The sequence below is a fragment of the Vombatus ursinus genome, unplaced genomic scaffold (genome assembly GCF_900497805.2).
Source record: "Vombatus ursinus unplaced genomic scaffold, bare-nosed wombat genome assembly UNPS02014768.1, whole genome shotgun sequence".
In the NCBI taxonomy this organism is placed as follows: domain Eukaryota; kingdom Metazoa; phylum Chordata; class Mammalia; order Diprotodontia; family Vombatidae; genus Vombatus; species Vombatus ursinus.
The window spans coordinates 38020536-38046478 of NW_020954546.1; the positions used below are offsets into that span (position 1 = coordinate 38020536).

Sequence of the window (25943 nt, forward strand, 5' to 3'; positions counted from 1 at the left end):
TAAAAATGTGCTCCAATGCTCTCGTCTGATTTCATAGAGAAATAATAGTCAAAGTCATAGTTGATGTTTGGTGAATTAAATAACCTGGAACAGATACCTAATTAACAGGCTTTCTCCATGCAGTATATTACAACAATGAAACGAATTATCTTAGGGACTTTGCTGCCTCACTCAGAAAATATTTTTTCCACTCTAGAACAGGTAGAGTTCTTTGCAAAGTGCTTTGCAAACTTTAAAATGCTGTTATTACTATTATTTAGAGTTTTAAAATGCAATTGGCAATTTCTCCCAAACCTGAAAGGCAGTACAATATAATAAATAGAGCTCAGCACAAACACTGGAAACTGAAAGCTCTTTTGTATTCTCCGCCCTTAAGGAGCCTGCCTACATTGATTATGTGCCCCAAAACTCCATGATGTTGAACTTGCTAAATTGGATTGAAATTAATGGATTCTCTGCTTAGATTTGAATCCAGGGACAACATGCCTTCCCCCCGGATAAGCTCATCACCTGAAATCTCATCTTGGAGACTGATTCGGGGATTTTGAAACTCAACACCTTCCCAGCATCTTCTGTTGTCCCTCCCCTCTGATTGGAAGGGTGGAGGGCAGCAATCAACTCTTTCCAAAGTCTCCCTTTATATAGGGCTCTGAATTATCCAATTAACCTTCATTTCCCAGTAGCTGCTCTGCTTGCGTTCTATTACATGGACATCATTCCCCCATGCCAGGTACCCTCTGGCACCCCTCCCCACACACACCCCTTCACCCCTTTTCACTTTTCTTTTGTTATCTTCACCTCTTTGGATTGTAAACTCTGTGAGGACAGAGATTGCCTTTCTTTTTCTTATTTATATGTCCAGTGCTTTGTACAGTGCCTGGTACACAGTTGATATTTAATAAATGTCTATTGTCTATTGATTATTGAATAAAATCCCTCCCTAAGGAAACGACAAGCTAGGGACTTGTCAGAGGTTGTGTTGTTTGAAATGCCTTTGAATTATGGTATTTCCTTCCTTGGAGTTTGAGCCTGAATTACTACTCAGGGAATGTGTTCTAGGCCCATTTTTTCATACATACAGAGGCATGCACAAACAGAAAATAAACACCACCCCCAAAAAAGGGCAGCTAAGTGGCACTGTGGATAGAGCACTGGGCCTAGAGTCAGGAAGACCAGAGTTCAAATCAGGCCTCAGACACTTACTAGCTGTGTTATGCTAAGCAAATCACTTAACCATGTTTGCCTCAGTTTCATTATCTGTGAAATGATCTGGAGAAGGAAATGGCAAACCACTCTAGTATCTTTGCCAAGAAGACCCCAAATAGGGTCACAAAGAGTCAGACACAACTGAACAACAATGTGGTTGACGTAATTGACTGGTCTACTTTCCTATTGCTTATTACCACACTTCCATGAGTTTGGATGGATATTTTCAGGTCATTGAGGCACATGTGATTTTGTAGACATTGAAGTATGACACCAGTACCAATTTCACTGTCATCATTATTTAAAGAGGAGGAGCAGCATTGCTTAAGCGCATCAATGTATATGCTAGTTTCCTAGGCATTGTTTGAAGATAACTCCATTCACATGTATACTAGCTGTGGTACTTTGGGCAAAGCCCTCCATAACTCAATTTCTTCATTTGCAAAATGGGCATAACCTTACTAACATAAGGGATCAAAATAGAGGCTGTTGTCATACTACTTAACTTACAGGGTTGTTGTGAGTGCTATATAATCAATAACAGGGGGCCATCTCCAATTGTCCTGATCTATATCTTGCCACTGGACCCAGATGGCTCTGGAGGAGAAAGTGAGGCTGGTGACCTTGCACAGCCCTCCTTCACTGTAATCCAATTCACTTGCAGGTCATGGCATCATCTTCCTAATGTCATGGTCCTCTTCAAGAACGAAGGACAAACAACAATAATAACAGCTATAATTAGAGTAACAGTTGACATTTTTATAATGGTTGATGGTTTATAAAGCACTTTACACACTAATTATGCGCCTTCTGGGTCTGTTACAGAATCATAGAATCAGAAGGGATCACAGTAGCCAGTAGTTTGATGTACAGACAAAAAGAATACCTATATTTTCCACTATAGTAGAAAGACCTGCAGTGTCTAGAGTCAAAAGACCCGAGTTCAAATCTCACTTGAACTACTTAGATGTCGGTGTACTTACCTATAAAATGAAAGAGAGAAGGTTGAATTGGATGGCCTCTGGAATCTCTTCTGGCTTTAAATCTATGATCCTTCATCTGAAATATTCTCATCAAGCCTCTGCTTGAAGAAATCCAGTGAGGAGAAACCACCTACCCTCCAGAGAATGGAAATTTTCCTTTTGGTTGTATCTAATTGTTGGTAAGTTTTTCCTCACATCAAGTCTAAATTTGCCTGTTTGCAAATTCCTCCTTCTTTTTTCATAATTCATAGTTCTGCCTTCTGGGGCCAAACAAAATAATTTTAATCATTTTTTCAAGTGATGGCCTTGCAAATCCTTGAAGACAGCTTCTCTTGGTAAAGAATTTTGTTCAACTCTATTTAAGTATTTCTGGGCAGCGTCTGATATGTTCATAACTTACATACTTTGAGCCAAAAAATGGGAAGCAAAGATGAAGTGACTTGCCCAGGGCCACTAGGCAGTAAGTAGCAAAGCATCCCAGGCCTTTCATGGTGCCAAGTCCATACTGGCTCTCAAGACTTTTTCTTAAAACAAACAAACAAACAAACAAACAAAACCAAAACTAGAAACTTAGAATTCATTGTACCTATAGACCTATATGTACTCTCATAATCTCTGTTTTGGAGGAATGTTCATTTTCTTCTGCAATCAGGTAGGGATAGATGGAAAAAGAAATAAAAGATGCGTCTTCTTGAGTTGTACCTACTGAGGTACAAAGTCCACCTGGTTGAAATTCAATTTAATAAGATTTTTTTTCTCGGAAGATTTGCTTGGGTTTACTTTAAAAAAAAAATCAAAACCCCAAACACTTAAAGTTAATCAACAATATTGTTGACCTGAATTCAAACCTATGTTTTCCCAGTTGGTTTGAGATCATAAATATTTAGCTGATGCTTTGTTGAATGAGTTGCTGAATGAAACACATGGTTAGCTATACCTCTTGTTCAGTTTTCATTTAAAATTCCAGATCTTGGGGCTTTGAGAAATTTAAGGCATTTCAAATTCTGTTGAACTTCAGAAGTAAAGTTAGCACAGAAATAATTTTAAAAGTAAATGTAAACTGTGGGGAGTCAACAGCCTAAAGGTCTTTAGAAAGACAAGAATAATTTGCATTGCAAAGCAGAAAACATTCTGTTGACTAACCTTAAGGGGTTTCTTTTCTCAAAGGCAACAACAAAATGGGAATAAATCAATGTAATTGGAGTGACTACTAAACCCTTGGAGCATTGATGAGAAAAATCTCTTCCTTTATGATTTCAATAACATTATGCAAAGAATCAAATTTGAACCAGGTTTTTCTTCATGTTTTATTGATTCCTTTTGTTTGGGCAGACTAAATTTTTTAAATTGCGCTTTCATTTTATCTCATCATTGATCTATGCCTTTATCCTTTAGTGAGGCAGACAGAATCCTTTCTATATCTTAGTATATAGTCTTAGGGAGCTGTATGAGGTTCAGAGAGGTCACATGATTTGTCCCAGGTCACACAGCTAGTAAGTTCCGGAGGCAAGATTTGAACCCAAGTCTTCCTAACTTCTGAACATCCACTATGACTCTTGCTAAGATGTTGTTATTATTGTTGTGTTTTAAGAACTCTGCCAACTAAAAATACGGGCAAATAATTGAAAGAAATTCCCAGATATAAGGTTACTGTGATAAAGTTAATTTAGTATGATTACGCAAATGAGGAGAGTTTTTGTTTTGTTTGTTTCTTTGTCTTGACACAGAATTTTCAATGCAAACTTAGTAACAAGGTAGAACTATAGGCCTGACTGAGACATGAATGTAGAATGCATGTATGTAGTCATGTACTGAGAACATAGTCTCCAAGCAGCATTTCAGGGCCTGACCATATGTAAAGGTCAAATTCCAAGGCATGTCTAGTAATTCATCTTATGTGTGACTTTTCTGTATATATCTTTTCTCAATGAGGGGTGTCACTCTTCTCTATACAACAATAGCCAAACATGGTCTAACATTCATATCTTTTATACCATAGATCAAAAGAAGAGAATAGAAGATGAAGAGGGAGAATAAAATAGTCAACCTACCTATACTTTCCCTTCCTCTCCCTCCAATCCCTATCAATATGCAGGGGGTTCACTATTCTGACTAGTTGGAAATCCTTGGACTTCTCTAATCATGTGACTCTGTCATCCTACCTCATCCCAGGGATTATGAAGTCCTGGTTGCCATTGTTCAGACCCCCTTCCTTAGGTCCCTCTTGCTCCTCCCTTATTCTCATCCTCCTTAACCTAATCCCTCCAATTTCCCACTCTAAAACTACCCACACCTTCCACTGTGCTCTCTTGAATGCTTGCTATATAGATAGATAACAAAGAATCTTTCATCTTAAAACTTTTTCTTTCTCCCCTCCCTCCATCTTCTTTCTCAAAGTAGGTGCTTAGTAAATACTAATTAATTATTTGATTGATTCCTCATTGGTAAACAAAGGGATGTGGATTAGTTGGTGAATGAGTTAAGGCATTTCAAATTCTGTTGAACTTCAGAAGTAAAGTTAGCACAGAAATAATTTTAAAAGTAAATGTAAACTGTGGGGAGTTAACAGCCTAAAGGTCTTTAGAAAGACAAGAATAATTTGCATTGCAAATTCTCTAAACTTCTAACTCTAAGTCTATGATGATAAAACTATCTTGAAATTCTGATCTTTGTTAGATTCTCAGTCCAGAGCAACTTGGAGCTAGAAGGGTCCTTCAAGATCATCTTAGCAAACCCCTTAATTTTATTAAATGAGAAAAGAAAGAAGGCTTGGAAAAATTTTGACTTGCCACATAGATAGTAAGCATCAAAATCGGGACACGAACCTACATCTAATGATTACTGGGCCAATGAGTGTTCTGACACACTATACCATACTGAACTAGAAGGTAAATAGTCATTGCCTCTCTAGATCAGGAGCCTTTGTTTTTCCTCAGTAGCATATGCAGGATTGAGTCCATGAATACTTGTTAACGTCCATCTAGTGCCAGATCCTCTCTACCACAACAGTGAGGCATTAGAGGACACGCATTCACAGGACATACACACATGGAATACCGTTAATCACAAGAAATTGAAACTTCACAGTCTTCTGAATGACTGAGAGCCAATTTCTCCATAAAACCACTATGTGAATATGAGCCATTATGTCAGCCTCCACCTTTAGCTAATAGCATTCATATAGCACTTTGAGAATATTCAGGGTGAGCATTCACACTGCAGAAAGCAGAAATCTGCGAATCGGGGCTTGATTCCTTGTTATGGTGTAGGGGATAGAGTGCTGGGTATGGAGTCAGGAAGATTCAAATCCAGCCTCAGACACACTTACTAGCTGTGTGACCCTGGGCAAGTCACTTAACCCAGTTTGCTTCAGTTTTCTCATCTGTAAAATGAGCTGGAGAAGGCTATGACAACCTACTCCAGTATCTTTGCCAAGAAAACCCATGGGGTCATGAAGAGTAGGACACAACTGAAAAATGACTGAACATGTAGATGTTCAGATGGAGAAAAATGTTAATGATGCAGATTAAATTAAAGAGTGTGTCAAGCTGGTTGTTAAACTCATTGAGGGTTCCACAGCTAAGAAGTGGGCAGGATTTAAACTCTGGTCTTTCTGACTTCAAATCTATCTATCACATCACCTAACTGCCTCTATAAGTTCCCTTAGGTCTATAAGCTTCTTCAGGACAGGATTTGTGTATTACTTTTTCTTTGTATTTTCAGCTCCTAGCACCAGTACTTTCACATTTTTTTAGACCTATTCAGTGATTTTATTAGAAAATGGAATTGCTAGTGAAGAAACTGCCTTTATGAAAACAAATCAGCATTTATTCTGTAATTTACAGTCTTAGTGAGCTGCCTGGGGCACCAATAGATTAAGTGACTTGCAAAGAGTCACACATTGACAATGAGTCAGATGTGAGACCTGAATCCAGGTCTTCCTTACTCTGAGGCCATGACACCCTGTAACACATGGTATGTTCAAGGGGAATTCTGGTCACAACAGCTTGGTGGTAACCGGCTTTCTCTTTATCTAAAAGAACTGCCAGCCCTGAGTGCCTACCCAGAATCGGAGAGTTTGCAGAGATCTCAGAGGCCACTGAATTGAAGCTGTAAAAACATATCCAAACCAGTGGTCATTTAGTCTTTGCTTTTAAAGACTCACAGGGAGAGAAAACCACCATCTTTGGAGGTACCTCACTCCACTTACTGCTAGCTCCAATTGGTAGGAAGGTTTTCCCAACACTGAGTCTCAACTGGCTTTTCTGAACTGGTCTACCCACTCCCTGTTCTGCCCTCCAGGCCAAGAAGAATAATCAATCTAGTTTCTTTTCTCAGTGACAGACCTTGGAATACTTGAAGACAGCCATCTTGTCCCTCCATGCCTTCCCCAAACCTTCTTTTTTCCAGACTGAACATCCCCAGTGAACTGTTTCCATTGATCCTCATGCAACATGTTCTTACGGCCCTTTGTGATCCTATACGCAGCAAATGCATGCTAATGTAAAGCTTATACAAAGTCGAAGTCTCAGAGTTGAAAGGAACCACAGAGATCTTTCGGTTCATCTTGGGTCAAGTCAATTAAAAAGAACAACTCATATTTTTTATAGCACTAAAAACATTTGCAAAATACTTTACATGTGTTTTCTCATGTCATCTTCACAACAACCCTGTGAGGTAGGTGCTATTGTTATCCCCATTTTGTAGATGAGGAAACTGAGTGTCAGTATACTTCTGAAGTCAGATAATTCTTAGGTAAAAAATGAATAGAAGTAGTAGTAAGAGGAGGAGGAAGAGGAGGGGTACATTTGCTAGCGTGTAGTTTATAGATGAATCTAGCTAGTACTTAGGTAGGATTTTCTTGAATTGAAGTGGCAAATTAATGATCGAAATACTTACCCCAATGAATGCATGGAGTTTTCCAAGGCATTGCCATCTCGCCCTCCATTGTTGCTAGTGAGCAAGAATGGATACTCCATAGTAATACCTTAGTGCTACGAATGAAGTGCAGACCATGGCCCTAGAACACTGAGAGATAGCACAATAACTGTCCTCAGTAAGGTGTCCCATTTTATAACACATGTACCATAATTACTATTAAGACCATCTTTATAGACTCTTCTGGATTTATCAACTGAGAAAAGAAGTTTATATCTTTAAGGAGAAGCTCTGAAACCTGAGCTATTTACAGACATATCTCAAAGGTATCGGTTTGGTGCATAAATTTGATAAATGAAATACAACTAATTAACTTGGGTTTATTAAGGTGTAGGCTCCTGAGAAACAATCCAACCTGTACAATGGAGATTAACGTTTTCCCCCTTAGGACACACGCACCTTTTATCCCTTTCTTCCAATCCTGTCTCCATACCCCACCAGGGCACACACTGTTTCTATCAGACACCAAAACCTTAGCACTTAGGAAGGCAAATTTGCTGGGCCCTCACTAACTTTCCAGTTGGGACTTTAGGGGTGATTACTTCTAAAAGTTTCCAGTAAGATAAGTTGGTCAAATAGTAGGTAGTCTGTAGAAGATCTGGAAGTTTAATTATTAAATTCTCAATGTTGTTGTTCAGTCATTTTCATGACCCCACTTGGAGTTTTCTTGGACTGGTTTGCCATTTCTTTCTCCAGCTCATTTTACAGATTGGGAGACTGAAGCAAATAGAGGTTAAGTGACTTGCCCAGGGTCACATAGGTAGTAAGTGTCTGAGGCCAGATTTGAACTCAGGTCTTCCTGACTCCAGGCCTGGCACTCTACACACTTCACCACATAGCTGTCCCATTATATTCAATAGGAGTCAACAGTATGATATGGCAGGAATTAAAGTTAAAGTACTTTTTGGATGAGTTGTAGTATTCAGGATTTCAGGGACACAATCTTGCTGTATTTTTCCTGATCAAAACACTTATCAATAACCATTTATTAAGTGCCTACTGTGTACCAGGCACTTTGCTAAGTGCTAGAAATATAAAGGATGGCAAAAATAGTCTCTGCTCTCAAGGAGCTTACTAGCTAATGGGGAGACAACATGCAAACAACTACCAATAAACAAGGTATATACAGGATAATTTAGAGATAATCTCAGAGAGAAGTCACTAAGACTAAGGACTACAAAATGCTTCTTGAAGAAGGGGGGAATTTATCTGAGACTCTAAGGAAGCCAGAGAAACCAGGAGGTAGAAAAAAGAAGGAAGAGAATTTCAGGCTTGGGGGACATCAGTGAAAATGCCCAGAGTTGGTTGATAAGTGGAACACCTAGGTGTCACAGTAGATAGAATAAGTAGAACTAAATGTCACAGTTAAGGGTCCTGGAGTCAGGAAGACCTAAGTTGAAATTCGGCCTCAGATACCTACTAGCCATGTGACCCTGGGCAAGTCACTTAATAAATGCCAGCCTCTTTCCTCATCTGTGAAATGGGGATAATAATAGCATCTACCTCCCAGGGTTATTGGGAGGATCAAATGGGATCATTGTAAAGTGATTAGCTCAGTGCCTGGCACATTGTAAGTATTATACAAATGTTAGTTTTATTGTTATTATTGATAGAGTGATATGTAGGAGAAACTGCAGTGTCACGGTGCATGGAGTGTTAAAGAGCCTGGAAAAGTAGGAAGGCTCCAGGCTATGTAAGGCTTTCAATGCCAAGTGGAGAGAGGATTTTATATTTGATCCTGGAGGTAACAGTTAGCTACTATAGTTTATTGAAGTCTCAGATTTCAGTGTTTAATTTCAGAGATTGAGGAAGAAATAATAGATGAGCATCCACCCATTACTTTATTTTATTCATTTTACTTTGAAGGGACTTTGACATAAGGCAATGGCTAAGTCCCTGTGGGGAGAGCCAGTAGACTTTTTTTTTCCACATTTACAGGGACAGAGGTATAAATAGAAAATGAATTCAAAGCACAGGTACGCAGACCTGTGGTGGCAGTGATAGTTTGTCCATCCGTGCCTCTACAAGCAGGAGAAACACCTCAAGTTTCTTTAGCACTATTAACCAGCTGTGAGTAACCATGTCTCCACCTTCAGTTTTATAGAGTTGGGATGGTCATGAACAGATCCTGATTTCTACTGTCACCATGACCTAGTTTTAGTGCAGTCTGGTGACGGGGGATTGGGGACAAGGACTGAAAAAGCTTGTATGTCTTTGGGAGTAGCTGGATTGTCATGTGGAAGAAGTATAAGACATGTTCTGTTTGCTTTCAAAAGAAAGAAATAAAACCAAAGGGTAGAAATTGTAAAGAAGTAGACTTAGGAAAATTTTCCTAAGAATAGTAGAGCTACCCCAAAGTGGGATGGGATTTCCTCAGGAGGTAGTAGTTTCCCCATCACTAGATGTCAGAGCAAAGGCTGGATCGCCACTTTTTGGATATGTCGTTTAAAAAAAAAAGATACTTATTCAGTACAGATTGTACTAGAAAGTGCCTGAGGTCCTTTCCAACTGAATTCTGTTATTTTGGGAATTCAGTATTCACTACTTCCCGTTTTCTGCAACTTCACATTAATATGTCCCTTAAATCTACCTGCCAGCATCTTTCCTCCCTCATGGCCACAACTTAAACCTCATTATCACTCACAACTGCACTAACTTCAAAATCTCAGAAAATTCTCTAATTATTTTTTAGATATTCCTGAGACACAGTGGCATCACCTGACATCAGTCTGGGCAGTGAAAGGCTGTGCTAAGACCTCCAAGGCCAGGGACATGCAGATAGCTTCTAATCACCTATCTTCATCAACAAAGCTCCTCTCATCCAGTGATATTCTTACTGGACTTGGCCCTCAATGGTTAACACATTCCCACTCACTCTTACTCTCCCCATTCCTAAACCTTTGACTTTCAGAGAACAAGTTTTCCCACTTACCAACCCCAGGAGTCCATTCTCTCATTCCCATCTGCCTACCTACCCAGTGTCCCACTCCAAGTCTGCTCATCCATTCCACTTTGCTCTCTGAAGCTCTCATTCTATAATTAACAAAATTCCCTTCATTTTAGACCTCTTCCTCTCTTGTTTCTTCCATATTTTGGTAATCATTAAGATCTGATGCCTCTTGGATGACACTGTATCCCTGGCCTTCTTTTCCAGTACTGGTTTCATTTTCTCTAATACTCCTAACTCACTAGTCATGGTGGAGAAATCAAAATACTCTTGCCAGACCCTCCATCTACTATCATCACTCAGCAACCTCTCCTCACTTAAAGGTCATTCTATTGAAATGTATCACTCTTTCCAGATTCTTGGGGTTGTTATATACTGATTCTCAGAACATTCTCCTTCCTTTTTTAATGAGCTCACCGCCTGGGTCATAGTCTCCCTTTTCACCCCATCTTTTAACTTTATGCTGTGGGACTTCAACATATGTGTTCAAGTTTCTTCAAATATTCTAATTTCCCAGTTCCTCAGTCTTCTCAACTCCTACATCTCTGTAGAACTAAGAACTCTCCATGAGCCATATGCTGCCTTATAGTGCCAACCATGGGTTGAGACTGGTAATGAGGTAATAAATAAGTCTGTACAAGAAAAGCCAGAAACATGACCTATTCCTCAATTCCACTTCAGCTGCACACAGAAGGGATCACATTCTTGATCTTGTGCTCACTCACAAGTCTAGTCCGTACTGATGTTTATGTCAAATAACAGTGGGAAAAGGGGGTATTCTTGTTCTATACACACATTTATCAGGAAAGCTTCTACAGTTTCTTCATCCTTATTTTTGGCTCACTGATTTTTACCTCAAGTTGCTTGAAGAAAATCTCCTGTAAGGAGGTAGGAATGTAAGAAATGACAAATTGACAAATGACAAATTCCTGTAAGAAATGACAAATATGATGAATACAGAGAAGCAGAAGGATTTACGTAATCTGTTACAGGGTGAAGTGAAATTTACATTTCATTGTTGTAGTCGTTGTGTATTGCTTTAGAGATAGGAAAACAATACACAATGACTACAACAATGAAATGTAATGAGTAACCATGAAACCATTAAAAATGAGTGTGGCAAAATGACAAAGAAGGAGCGTGGCCCCAGAGAAGAGCTATGAGAAGAGGTGCCCACCCCATTCCTTGGCCAAGGTCGGAGGTGCATGGGTGTGGGGCACCACATATATTTTCAGACTTTTTTCAATATGCATCAGTTTTGCTGATTTTTTGCTCCCATACAAACCATCAAGGTACTAAATACATATCAAGTAGTCAAGTCTTTATTTCATGCCACATTAAATGCAGAAGATGCAAAGGAGTTACTGGAGCCTATATAAAAAAAAAACAAACAAACAAACCAAAACCAAAATATATTACCACCACCAACATATAAAGCACTCAAATAGCCCATTATTTGCCTCCAGATGTGAAATTAACTTGGATTTACTACCCCAGCAATATAGTCCTCCTAAGATTCACAGTACCACCCAGTGGCTTAGAAAGTGAAAATGAACAAACATGAACAAACTTTCAAGCATTTAAACACTTACCATGGGCCAGGAAATATAGAAATACTTTAAAAAAAAATCCAGATGGATTTATAGGTGAACTCTATCAAAGTTTTAAAATCAATTGGTAGCTAAACTTAAAAATTATTTTAAGAATGGAGAAAGAAAGAAACCCTAGAAAGCAAAGTTATTTGAGGGGTACAGTTGAACTATCAATCCTCTTCCCATTAGACCTATGCTTTGGGAGTGGCTTGGCTCTATCACATAGGAACTATATGGATGATCCTCTTATGCCTGTAAGGAAAATGTTGCATCATCAAGTCCCCTTTTCTCCCTGGAATGTCTGTCTCATTCTTGAATTCTCAGCCTTGGACTATGGGTTTTAGTCAGTAGCTTCCTCTCCGGGCTATACTCCTAACTCTTCAGGACTTTCTCTACAATCCCCCAGAAATCTCTTCACCCTAGGAGCTCACTTCCCCCCTGGACTACAGGAGGTGGAGGAATCAGCTACCCCTGCAGTTTCTCCCTTTGACTGGATAGTTATTTCCAGAACTTCATTTTTTAAGGTCTCCTAGGCCAGGCACACCTTCATTCCTCTCCAACCTGCACTACTGACTTTCCAAGGCATTCTTTGCCATGCTCCACACATGCTTAATTTCATCTCTCTTCAGCCATTCAGCTTCCCTCTATGTGTTATGTTAGAATGTAAGTCCCTTGAGGGCAAGAGACTGTAAAGCTTACAACAGAACCTGGCAAATAGTAAGAGCCTGGTTGACTTGATCAGATTCCAGTCTTCTATCGGCAATGTAGCAGTGGGCTTGACTAAACTTCACTGTGGGGGAGGGGGTGGGACTTGTAATCCTCTTGAGTTGAAGGAGGAACTCATCATTCAGGGATTCTCCTGGCCATGCTTCCCACACCATTCTTTCTCCATTCATGAAAATAATGTGTTAGTTTAGATATCAATTGACTTTAAAACTTTGATAGAATTTACTTATAAATCCACTTGGATTTTTTTTTCTTTTTAGTAGCTCCATGTTTCCTGACATACAATAAGCATTTAAATGCTTGAAGGTTTGTTCAATTTCACTTTCTAAGAATGGATTGTTGATTTCCGCTTCTGGGAGCCAAGATGGTGGAGTAAAAAGGTAGTCGCTCTCACCCTCCCCTATCAACCTCTGAAAACCAGAAAATATCATCCCAGAAAAAACCCTGGAACAGCTGAACTAGAAGAAAGACAGGGAGCAGCAGTGCAGTAGCCCAGCAAATGGGTCTCCCAGTGCCTCAGCAAAAATAAGGGAAGCAGCACTACAAAGGGTCCCAGGCGGATAAGCACCCAGCAGCATTCCTCTAAAAGGAGCTGAAGAAAGCAACCTAGAGGTGCCAAAAAGTTCCAGCCTTGGTGATTCCAGCCCAACACCAGGTAAACTGTCAGAACCCTACAGCCTCCAACTGCCAACCAGGAGGAGATCCCAAAGCCCAGGTGGTCGAGCAGGCAAACACCAACAGCTGTACCTCCAAGTGCCTCAGTGAGGGTGGGTTAACTGATGGAAACCAGCTCAGAAAACCACCAGGTGCCTGGGCATTCTACAGCAAAGAAGTCTCCCAGTGCCTCAACAGAAATAAGGGAGGCAGCACTGCAAGGGGCCCCAGGCCCTGGGGGCCTGGCAGCACTTATCTAAACACCTGGCAGCACTTATCTAAAAGGAACTAAACAAAGCTAAGGGAAAGGAAAGGCAGGCAACCTAGATTTACCTGAAAGTCCCAGACTTGCTGATTCCAGCCCAACACCAGATAAGCTGCCAGAAACCTACAGCCTCCAATTGCCAACATAAGAGACCCCAGCACACAAAGCCAGTGACCAAGACCTAGGTTCCCAACACAAGAAGGTTGGATCAGTGCCCTCTGCTCCCCAGCATGAGAGCTTAATCCCTTTAAAGGCCAGGGAATAAAGAAACACCATGAGTAAAAAGAAATGTACGATAGATTCATATTATGAGAAGAGTGAAGATCAAGACAGAAATTCTGAAGAGGACAACACTGTCATCAAACCCACATCTGCAACGTCAAAAGGGAATACGAGCTGGTCTGAAGCCCAAAAAGCCTTCTTAGAAGAACTCAAGAAGGATTTTAAAAGTCAAATGAGAGAGGTAGAGGAGTCTTTTAAAAGTACAATTGGCCAATTGGAAAAAAAAGTACACTGAAGAAAATAAATCCCTTAAAAATACAATCAACCAATTGGAGAAGAGAGTACAAAATCCAACAGAAAAAAGCAATATGTTAAAACTTAGAATTGAACAAATGGAAACTAATGACTCTATGAGAGAGCAAGAATCAGTCAAACAGAAACAAAAAAATGGAAAAATAGATGAAAACGTAAAATACCTCATGGGTAAAACAGCTGACCTGGAAAATCAATCCAGGAGAGACAATTTAAAAATTACAGGCCTACCTGAAAGTCATGATGAAAAAAAGAGCCTGGACAATATCCTTCAGGAAATCATAAAGGAAAACTGCCCTGAAGTCCTAGAACCTGAAGGTAAAATAACTACAGAAAGAATCCTCCACTCCCTGCCTGAAAGAGATCCCAAATTGAAAACGCCAAGGAATATAATAGCTAAATTCCAAAATTATCAGATTAAAGAGAAATTACTGCAAGCAGTCAGAAAGAAACAACTTAAATGTCATGGAACCACAGTCAGGATTACACAGGACCTTGCAGCCTCTACATTAAAAGAGCATAGGGCATGGAACATGATATTCCATAAGGCAAAGGAGCTTGGAATGCAGCCAAGGATTAACTACCCAGCGAAAATGAGCGTGATTTTTCAGGGAAGGAGATGGATATTCAATGAAATAGGGGACTTCCACATGTTCCTGATAAAAAGACCAGAGCTCAACAAAAAATTTGATCTTCAAGTACAAGATTCAAGAGAGACATAAAAAGGTAAATGGGACAGAAAGATACAATATGTTATTAATAAAGGCAAAATGTTTACATCTCTACAAGGGAAGATGACACTTGCAATTCTTGAGAATTATATTGTTATTATACCATGTTAAAGGAGTATACATAAAGGGGATGGATATAAGTTGATTTTGATGTAATGATAAAAAAAAATTTAATCAAGCAGGTTACATGGATCCAAGTAAGTGGATTAGTCTGAGCTAAGAAAATGTACTGAGAAAGGAGGAGGCAGACAAGGGTAAATTACATTACAGGAAAAGACACAAAAACCTATTAGAGCAGAGGTAAAGAAGGTAGGAGGATGAGCATTGTTTGAACCTTACTCTCATATTTGGTTCAAGAAGGGAATAACATAATCAGTTAGGTATAGAAATCTAACTTGCACTATAGGTAGTAGGAGGGGAAAGGGGAAAGAAAAGGGAGGGGGGATAGAAGGGAGGGAAGAAGCAGTAAAGGTAAAGGGGAAGAAAAGGGAAAGGGATAATAGAAAGGAGGTGGGACCCTAAGAGGCACTGGTCAAAAACAAAACACTAGTGAGGGGGGGAAAGGAGAAAGGAGAAAGAAAAGCATAAACGGTGGGGGGGGAGGGATGGAGAAAAAGACACAGATAGTAATCATAACTGTAAATGTGAATGGGATGAACTCTCCCATAAAACGGAAGCAGATAACAGATTGGATTAAAAACCATAATCCTACAATATGTTGTTTACAGGAAACACATTTGAAAAAGAGTGACACATACAGGGTAAAGGTAAAAGGCTGGAGCAAAATATATTATGCTTCAGCTGAATTAAAAAAAGCAGGGGTAGCAATCCTGATCTCAGACAAAGCAAAAGCAAAAATAGATCTTATCAAAAGAGATAAGGAAGGAAACTACATCCTGCTAAAAGGCACCACAGACAACGAAGTAATATCATTACTAAACATATATGCACCAAATGGTATAGCATCCAGATTCTTAGAGGAGAAGTTCAGGGAGTTACAGGAAGAAATAGACAGTAAAACTATACTCGTGGGGGACCTCAACCTCCCCTTCTCTGAACTAGATAAATCTAACCACAAAATAAACAAGAAAGAAATTAAGGAGGTGAATAGAACATTAGAAAAGTTAGGTATGATAGACCTGTGGAGAAAACTTAATGGAGATAGAAAGGAATATACTTTTTTCTTGTTGGTACATGGCACATACACAAAAAATGACCATGTACTAGGGCATAAAAACCTCACAATCCAATGCAGAAAGGCAGAAATAGTAAATGCATCCTTTTTGGATCATGGTGCAATAAAAATTATATGTAATAAAGGGCCATGGAAAGATAGACTAAAAAATAATTGTAAACTAAATAATCTAATCCTAAAAAATGATTGGGTCAAAGAACAAATCATAGAAACAATCAATAATTTCATTCAAGAGAATGACAATAATGAGACAACATACCAAAACCTATGGGATGCAGCAAAAGCAGTTCTTAGGGAAAGTTTTATATCTCTAAATGCTTATATAAATAAAATAGAAAAAGAGGAGATCAATGAATTGGGCATACAACTAAAAAAACTAGAAAAAGAACAAATTAAAAATCCTCAATTAAACACCAAATTAGAAATATTGAAAACCAAAGGAAAATTAATAAAATTGAAATTAAGAAAACTATAGAACTAATAAATAAAACTAAGAGCTGGTTTTATGAAAAAGCCAATAAAATAGATAAACCTTTGGTTAATCAAATTTAAAAAAAGAAAGAAGAAGACCAAATTACTGGTATCAAGAATGAAGAGGGTGAAACTACCACCAAAGAAGAGGAAATTAAAACAACAATTAGGAATTATTTTGCCCAATTGTATGCCAACAAATTTGACAATCTTAGTGAAATGAATATATATTTACAAAAATATAAATTGCCCAGATTAACAGAAGAGGAAATAAAATACTTAAATAACCCCATTTCAGAAAAAGAAATTGAACAAGTCATTGATGAACTCCCTAGGAAAAAATCTCCAGGGCCAGATGGTTTTACATGTGAATTCTATCAAACATTTAAAGAACAATTGATTCCAATACTATATAAACTATTTGGGAAAATAGGTAAAGAAGGAATCTTACCAAATTCTTTTTATGATACAAATATGGTGCTGATGCCTAAACCAGGAAGAGTCAAAACAGAGAAAGAAAATTATAGACCAATTTCTCTAATGAATATAGATGCAAAAATTTTAAACAAAACATTAGCAAATAGATTACAGCAACTTATCACATGAGTAATACATTATGACTAGGTAGGATTTATACCAGGAGTGCAGGGCTGGTTCAATATAAGGAAAACTATCAGCATAATCCATCATATCAACACCAAAACTAACAGAAACCACATGATCATCTCAATAGATGCAGAAAAAGCTTTTGACAAAATTCAACACCTATTCCTATTAAAAACACCAGAGAGCATAGGTATAAATAGAGTCTTCCTTAAAATAATAAATAGCATCTATCTAAAACCTTCATCAAACATAATATGTAATGGGGACAAGCTAGAAGCATTTCCAATAAGATTGGGGGTGAAACAAGGATGTCCATTATCATCACTGTTATTCAACATCCTACTGGAAACAGTAGCTTTAGCAATAAGAGAAGAAAAAGACATTGAAGGCATTAGAATAGGCAAAGAAGAAACAAAGCTATCACTTTTTGCAGATGACATGATGTTATACTTAGAGAATCCCAGAGAATCAAGGAAAAAACTACTTGAAATAATAAACAACTTTAGCAAAGTTGCAGGCTATAAAATAAACCCACATAAATCATTGGCATTTCTATATATTAACAACAAAGCCCAAAAGCAAGAGCTAGAAAGAGAAATTCCATTTAAACTTACTGTAGACATTATAAAATATTTAGGAGTGTACCTCCCGAAACAAACCCAGGAACTCTATGAACACAATTACAAAACACTTTTCACACAAATAAAATCAGATCTAAAAAATTGGAAAAACATCAGTTGCTCATGGGTAGGCCAAGCTAATATAATAAAAATGACAATTCTATCTAAGCTAACTTACTTATTCAGTGCCATGCCAATCAAACTACCAAAAAATTATTTTATAGAGTTAGAAAAAATAATAACAAGATTCATTTGGAAGAACAAAAGGTCCAGAATATCAAGAGAACTAATGAAAAGAAATGCAGGGGAAGGTGGCCTAGCCATTCCAGATCTTAAATTGCATTATAAAGCAGCAATCATCAAAACTGCTTGGTACTGGCTAAGGAATAGAGTGGTGGATCAGTGGAATAGGTTAAGTAAGCAAGACACAGTAGTCAATGACTATGGTAATATACTATTTGATAAACCCAAAGACTCCAGCTTCTGGGATAAGAACTCACTCTTTGAAAAAAAACTGCTGGGAAAACTGGAAAAGAGTATGGCAGAAACTAGGCATAGACCAAAATCTCATACCATATACCAAAATAAAGTCAAAATGGGTACATGATTTAGATATAAAGGCTGATACTATAAGCAAACTGAGAGAGTAAGGAATAGTTTACTTGTCAGATCTATGGAGAACAGAAGAATTCATGACCAAACAGGAGATAGAGAACATTACAAAAAGCAAAATAGATAATTTTGATTACATTAAATTGAAAAGTTTTTGCACAAACAAAGCCAATGAAACTAAGATTAGAAGGAAAGTAGAAAATTGGGAAAGAATTTTTACGACCAGTCTCTCTGATAAGGGCCTCATTTCTAAAATATATAGAGAATTAAGTCAAATTTATAAGAATACAAGCCATTCCCCAATTGATAAATGGTCAAAGGATATGAACAGACAGTTCTCAGATGAAGAAATTAAAGCCATCTATAGTCATATGAAAAAATGCTCTAAATCACTATTGATTAGAGAAATGCAAATCAAAACAACTCTGAGGTACCACATCACACCTATCAGAATGGCCAACATGACAAAACAGGAAAATGATAAATGTTGGAGAGAATGTGGTAAAATTGGAACACTAATGCATTGTTGGTGGAGTTGTGAAATGATGCAACCATTTTGGAGAGCAATTTGGACCTATGCCCAAAGGGCTATAAAAATGTGCATACCCTTTGACCCAACAATAGCACTTCTAGGGCTATATCCCAAAGGGATCACACAAATGGGAAAAGGACCTACATGTACAAAAATATTCATAGCAGCTCTTTTTGTGGTGGCAAAGAATTGGAAATTGAGAGGATGCCCATCAGTAGGGGAATGGCTGAGCAAGTTGTGGTATATGAATGTGATGGAATATTATCGTGCTATAAGAAATGATGAACAGGCTGACTTCAGAAAAACCTGGAAAGACTTGTATGGTCTGATGCTGAGTAAAGTGAGCAGAACCAAGAGAATGCTGTACACAATAACAGCCACGTTGTGTGATGACTAATATTGATAAACTTAACCCTTCCTGGCAATACAAGGATCTAAGACATCTCCAGAGGCCTTATGTTGGAAAATGCTATCCACACCCAAGGAAAGAACTATGGAAGCTGAATTGTTATTTTTTTTCTCTTCTGTTGAGTTTTGTTTCCTCTTTCTGTTGGTTCCTCGTATTGGTTTTAATTTCTACTTAGAACATCACTAATGTGAAAATATGTTTCATATGAATGTAAATTCATAGCCTATATCAGATTGTGCGCCGTCTTGGGGAGGGTGGTGGGGAGGAAGGGGGAGAAAAATTTTAAACTCAAAAGCGTATGGAAGTGATTATTGATAAATCAAAATAAATTAATAAAAAAAGAATGGATTGTTAAACAACAACAAAAAAACCTTTCTTTCTCTTTATTTCATCTCCTTCCTTCCTTCTCTCCCTTTTTCCTTTCCTCCTGCCTTCCCTTCTTCCCTCTATTTCTTTCTTCCTTCCCTTTTTCTTAATCTTTTTTCTTGGTACCAAACCCTGCATTTCCACTTAATTCTTGGCCTTGACTTACCTTCTCCACCTCCACCTGCCCTCCCCCAGGGCCCCTCCCTGCCACGCGACTCCTCCTGGTTGTCACTCTCCTCCTCCTCCTCCCGCTCCCTGCCCTGTGCAGGCGCCCAAGGTACCAGGGCAAAGGAGGGGAGGCTCATCTCGAGCTCCATGAGGCCAATGTCCCCAAAGACACACGGGCGTCCTGGAGCACGAGGCCAGTGCCTGGGTCTTGGTGCACCCTAAAATTTTAGGGATGTTGTATCATTATTCTTCTCTTCAACACAGTTGTTAATTGTTTCTATGATTTGTGCTTGGATCCATTCATTCAGGATATCATTACCAAGTCTCAGAATTTGGCTTTTATTCCCTGTATTAATTATTACTTTTATTTCATTATGGTCTAAAAGAGTGTGCTTCCTATTTCAGCTTTTTTCATAATTGTTTATAATTTTTGTCCCCATTGTCTACTTTTGTAAAGGTACCAAGAAATGCTCAGAATATGCATTTCCTCTAGTGTTCCTATTCAAAATATGGAATTCATCTTTCTTTTCTTTAAAAAAAATTTACTTTTCTTGTATTTTGAGTTCTATCGCCCTCCTTTTCAATCCCACACTACATAAGATCAACATTTGACACACATATGTATGTGAAACCGTACAATACATATTTCCATGTATCAGTTCTTCCTCTAGGGGTGGATAGCACCTTCCTTCGTAAGTTCATTGCAGTTGATTTTAATATTCATGTTACTCAGAATAGTTGAATCATTCACAGTTACTCTTTAAACAATCTTGCTGTTACTGTATACAACCTTCTCTTGGTTCTGCTCATTTCACTGCCAATTATTTCATGCAAGTCTTTCCATGTTTTTCTAAAACTAACCTGCTTGTCACTTCTTACAGCACAGTAATATTCCATCACAATCATATGCCACAACTCATTCAGCCATGATACAATTGAGGGGCGTCCCCTCAATTTCCAGTTCTTTGCCACTACACAAAGAGCTGCCATAAATATTTTAGAAAATATAGCTCCTTTTCCTTTTCCCCCAATCACCTTGAGAGAAAAACCTAGTAGTGGTATGTTTGGTCAAAGACTGTAGACAGTATTATAGCTCTTTGGACATAATTCCAGATTGCTCTCCAAAATGTTTGGATCAGTCCACAGTTCTATCAGCAGTGTATTGGTGTCCCGATTTTTCCAGATCCCCTCCAACATTTGTTATTTTCCCCTTCTATCATTTTAGCCAGTCTGATAGGTATGAGATGGTACCTCAAAATAGTTTTAATTTGCATTTCCTAATCAATTATGATTTAGAGCATTTTTTAATATGACTAAATATAGCTTTGATTTTTTTCCTCCAAAAACTGCCTGTTTATATCCTTTGGCCATTTACCAGTTGGGGAATGACTCATATTCATATAAATTTCACAGATTTCTCCATATATTTGAGATGTGAGGTCTTTATCTGAGAAACTTTGCATAAATCCCCCCTCAATTTTGTTTTCCTTCTAATCTTGGGTACACTGGTTTTATTTGTACAAACCTTTTTTAATTTAATATAATCAAAGTTATCCATTTCATATCTCACAAGACTCTCTATCTCTTGTTTATTCATAAATTATCCTCTTATCCATAAATCTGATGGGTAGTATGTTACATGTTGTTGTCATGTACCTAGGATATATCCCTTTATGTGTAGGTCATATATCCATTTTGACCTTATCTTGGTAAATGGTGTAAGATATTGGGCTATACCTAGTTACTGCCAGACTGCTTCCAGTTTTCCCAACAAATGTTATCAAATAGTGAATTCTTATCCCCCAAACTTAAATCTTTACATTTATCAAACACAAGGTTTTTATAATCAGCATTAGTCTTTGAAATCTAATTTGTCCTATGGTCATATCAGTTTTATGTTTTCCTAATTTCTCTTTCTATTAGCTTTATCCTGTTCTGTGAAACACATTAAAGTCTACAATTGTTAGATTATTTTTTGGGGGGTCTGTTTTCTGTCCCGCTCATCTTTATGAATTAGATGCTATATACCATTTTGTGCAAATACACTCAATGGTGACAGTAGTTTCATCTGATGCTTAGCAGATTTTGTGCTGGTCTCCCATTTTCATTCTGTGTGCAGCTTTATTTTTTAGAAGTGTGATTTATATGTAACAAATTGCTGGGCCTTGTTTTCTTATCCATTCTTTTATTCTCTTTCTTTTTATTGTATTTTAAAATCCAAGTATATTTATGGTTATAATTGTTGAATTTACATCTTCTATTTCTTTGGTCTTGATTTTTGTCTCTTTCAAGTTAATATTTTGTCCCTGAGATTAATTTTGCTTAGTAATTTGATGTTTGTTTATTTCCACATGCTTTCCCTCTCATTCCTGATTACCACCTCTTCAAAGTTCCTTGAATTAACTTAAATTGTTGATTTCTCTTTCTTTGTCTATACCTCCCCAGATCTCTGACCTTGCCCTTTCTTCAACCAGATAAATGAGTCATTTGAAATCTTGCCTCCCCACTCCAGCATCACAGCCAACATTTTAGCTGAAATAATATTCTTTTCAAACACTTCTGAAGAGGGATAGGGTCAAAAGAGAGACTAGAATAAATGGGGGGTAGGATAGGATGAAGGGAAATATACTTAGTTTTTCACAACAGGACTACTATGGAAGTGTTTTGCATGGCTACACATCTATAACCTGTATCAAGATGCTTGCCTTTTCAATGAGGGTGGGTGGGGAGGGAGGAAGGGAGAAAATTTGTAACCCAAAGTTTCAAAAACACATGTTAAAAATAAAAAAAAATAAAATAAAATATTCTTTTGTGGTGCTTTGTTCCAAGAAGTTTTCATTTATTATGTCCCCAATATTCCTATCCTTTTCTGAATTGTATTGTGTCATATATGGGACATAATATACATCTGTAATACATGTGTTATATATAATATTATATATGTGTGTATATATGCATATATGTATATATGTACATATCTATGTATATGTGTATATGAAAAATACACTGTGGGGAGGGAGGGAGAGAGAGAGAGAGAGAGAGAGAATACAAGGTCAAGGCTTAAGTGAGATAATGGATAAAAAATACTTTGCCAACCTGGAAGTGTACATACACACATACACATATACATATACATATATATATATTAATTATCATCATCATTATTATTGTTATTAGCCTATATTACCAAGGCTAAGTCTGGTGATGATTTCATTGCCTGGGCCTTCTATTACACTCCCCCTGAGTTCAAACAATGTATAATGGAATGTGCCAGTAAATATTAACAACTGGTTTCTCCAGGAAAAAAAAAATGTGTGCGCACACTTTAAAGTTTAATCTTACTTGTTTTAACTTTTGACAGCAATGGAAATGTATAAAGCAGCTTGACATTACTTGTGATTCAAACAATGTTAGTTGTCACCAACATGACTTTACTGTGGTATAAATTTCACAAATAAGTGCTGTTTTTCCTTGTAGTTTTATGCTGAATTCATTGTTATTCAGTCGTTTTTAGTTGTGACTGATTCTACATGATCCTATTTGGGGTTTTCTTGGCAAAGGAACTGGAGTGGTTTGCCATTTCCTTCTCTAGCTCATTTGACTGTCAAGAAAACTGAGGCAATTAGGGTTAAGTGGCTTGCCCAGGGTCACACAGTATCTGAGGCTGGATTTGAACTCAGGTGGTTCTGACTACAGGCCCAGTGCTCTATCCACTGGACCACGTAGCTGCCCATGGATTCGTTAAGAAACATCAAGTCTGCAGCAAAATCTAATTTTCAAAACCATTCATTGTTTGATAATAGTGGTTGAGGGTGGTTCTTCTCATTCAGAGAAATTTCATTCTTGGCCCTTAGTTCAAAAAATCATAATAAAACTTTTTTTTCTCTCTTCTTGTTTTGACACAATGGGTATGCACTAATCATGTAGCTATCCAGCTGTCTAGTCCAGGCCATCTTATCATCTGCCTGCCACATGCATACTCATTTCCCACCCCAATCTCTTTCCACCTCTCTTTCCCTGGCTTCCACTTGCCTATGAATGTTGTCTTCTCTTGTAAGAATGTAAGCTCCTTGAGGGCAGGAACTGTGTGTCTTTTTATATTTGTCCCCAGGACTAAGCAAAATGTGTGACACATAGTAAATCCTTGCTAAATACCTTTTCATTCACCCATTCCTTCCTTCTTTTCTTCCTTCCATTCCACCTTTTCTACCTTATACAACTTATCCAATCAGATCACCTGGGGCCTGTTCCTGGCTTTTCCTGTTTAGACCTGTTACCTTGCTGCCAGTCTTGATCCCTCATTGGCGCCATAGGGCAGCATATGGCTCATGGAGAGTCTTTAGCTCTATAGATGATGTAGTGCCTGCCAAGTGGTAGGAAGACAATTGTATGGTGTATTTTAAATGATATTTTGTTGGAATTATGCTGGGATAAGAATCATCTGAAAGTGTCATGTAAGAAGACAAAAGCTCGCAAGCATATTAACAACTTATGTTAATTTCCCAGATGAAAGATAAATATAGAAATGGTGCTCAGTAGAAGACCTGATATTATAGAGCTATAACAGTATGAAATGTGCAGTGCTTTAGAGACATAGATCCCCCAAATGTAAATACCACAGGACAGTGTGTTAGGCATCTACAAGCCCCCGGTTAGTAAGGACTTTTCACCCTCAATCTCAGTATTTTTAAAAAATTAATTTAAGATTTGTTATTGTGTATTATAGTTATTTAACCCATTCCACTTTTCAAAAATTCTAATTATTAAGAATATCCCCTTTGCCCCCAACACATCAAGATTAAAGTTGGTTCTTCATTAATAACTTACTGTGTGGCAGGCACTATGCTAAGGGCTGAAGAAAGGCCAAAACCAAAACAAATCCCAGTCCTCGCTCTCAAGAAAGCTTCTGATTGAATCTCACAGTCACATACTATTGAGTTACCCTCTAGGTTTCTAACCCTTCAACTCTTCTCAGTTATTCCCACCATAGGAATCATTTATATAGGAACCTAGACTAGGGGTTCTTAACCATTTTGCATGGACCCCTCTGGCAGTCTGATGAAATCTATCCACCCCCTTCTTAGTCAGTCAATAAACATTTTATTAAGCACTTAGAATGTGTCCTCTGCTGGGTGTTGAGAATATAAAGAAAGTTTTACCTGGGATACAAAGAAAGATAGTCTTTGCTCTCAAGGACCTTCAAGTCTAATGAGGGACACAACATGAAAACAACCATGCAAAACAAGCTATAAATAGGATAAATTGGAAATGATAAAAGATAGAGGGAAGGAACTAGAATGAAGGGAGATTGGAAAGGTTTCTTGCAGAAGGTAGGACTTTAAGTGGTCCATGAAGGGATCCAGGGAAGCAGGAAGTGGACATGAGGTGGGAAAGTATTACAGGCATGGGGGATCTATGACCAGTGAAAATGCCAGTGAAAAAGTTGGGGATAGAGTGTCTTTTTCAAGGAACAATGAGAAGACCAGTATCACTGAATCACCAAGTACATGGTGGAATATAAGAAGTAAGAAGACTAAAGGTATCTATCTCTAGGGCACAGGGTAGGGGAGGGAGGAAAAAATGAACTGATAAGTTTATTTAAAGGAATAGCAAATTGTACATAATAGATTTTCAGTTTCATGTGCAATCATCTGTTTTACCACAATATTTAATGGAAATTCTTGTTTTATTCTGACATTAAAAATAAATACAGCAAAACAAAAGACTAAAGGTGAGCAGGAGCAGGTTATGAAGGGCTTTGAATAACACAACATTTTGTATTTGATCCTTGAGATGATAGGGAGCCACTAAAGCTGGTTGAGTAGGGGGGTACAATGGTCAGACCTGTGCTTTAGGAAGATCACTGTGACATCTGAGTGAAGGATGGCCTGGAGTAGAGAGAGAGCAATCAACAAACTTTGGAGTAGTCCAGACATAAGATGGTGTGGGTCTGATATCAGTATGGTGGCAGTAATATGGTCAGAGGAGACAAGGAATGTATGCAAAAGATGTTATGATGGGAACATTTCCAGATTTGTCAATAGATTAGATATAGGGAGCAAGAGTGAGGAGTCATGAATAGCACCTAGATTGTGATCCTGGGGACTAGGAGGATGGGGGTTACCTCAATAATAGAGAGAAATTACGGAAAAGGGAGGATTTAGGGGGAAAGCTGAGGTCAGTTGTGGACATGTAGAGTTTGACGTCTATGGGACATCCAGTTCAAGATGTCCAGCAGGTACTTGGAGATATGACACTGGAGGTCAGCAGAGACGTTTAGCACCAGATAAATAGATTTAAGCATCATCAGCAGAGAGATGATCATTGAATCCATGGAAGCTGATGAAATCACCAAATGAAAAAGAAAAGAGAAGAAGGAGTAGACAGG

The 25943-nt window shown here is 38.0% G+C and overlaps 1 protein-coding gene across 1 annotated transcript in view; it reads right to left on the bottom strand.

Annotated features, from left to right (window-relative positions):
• LOC114042957 (olfactory receptor 5V1-like) overlaps window positions 1-19692 on the bottom strand; it is a 48553-nt gene extending 28861 nt beyond the window's left edge. Inside the window, exon 1 of the mRNA XM_027861733.1 lies at window positions 19554-19692. Within this exon, the coding sequence (XP_027717534.1) occupies window positions 19554-19692 (139 nt within the window). The remainder of the gene's footprint in view (window positions 1-19553) is intronic.
• Between the last annotated feature and the right edge of the window lie 6251 nt (window positions 19693-25943).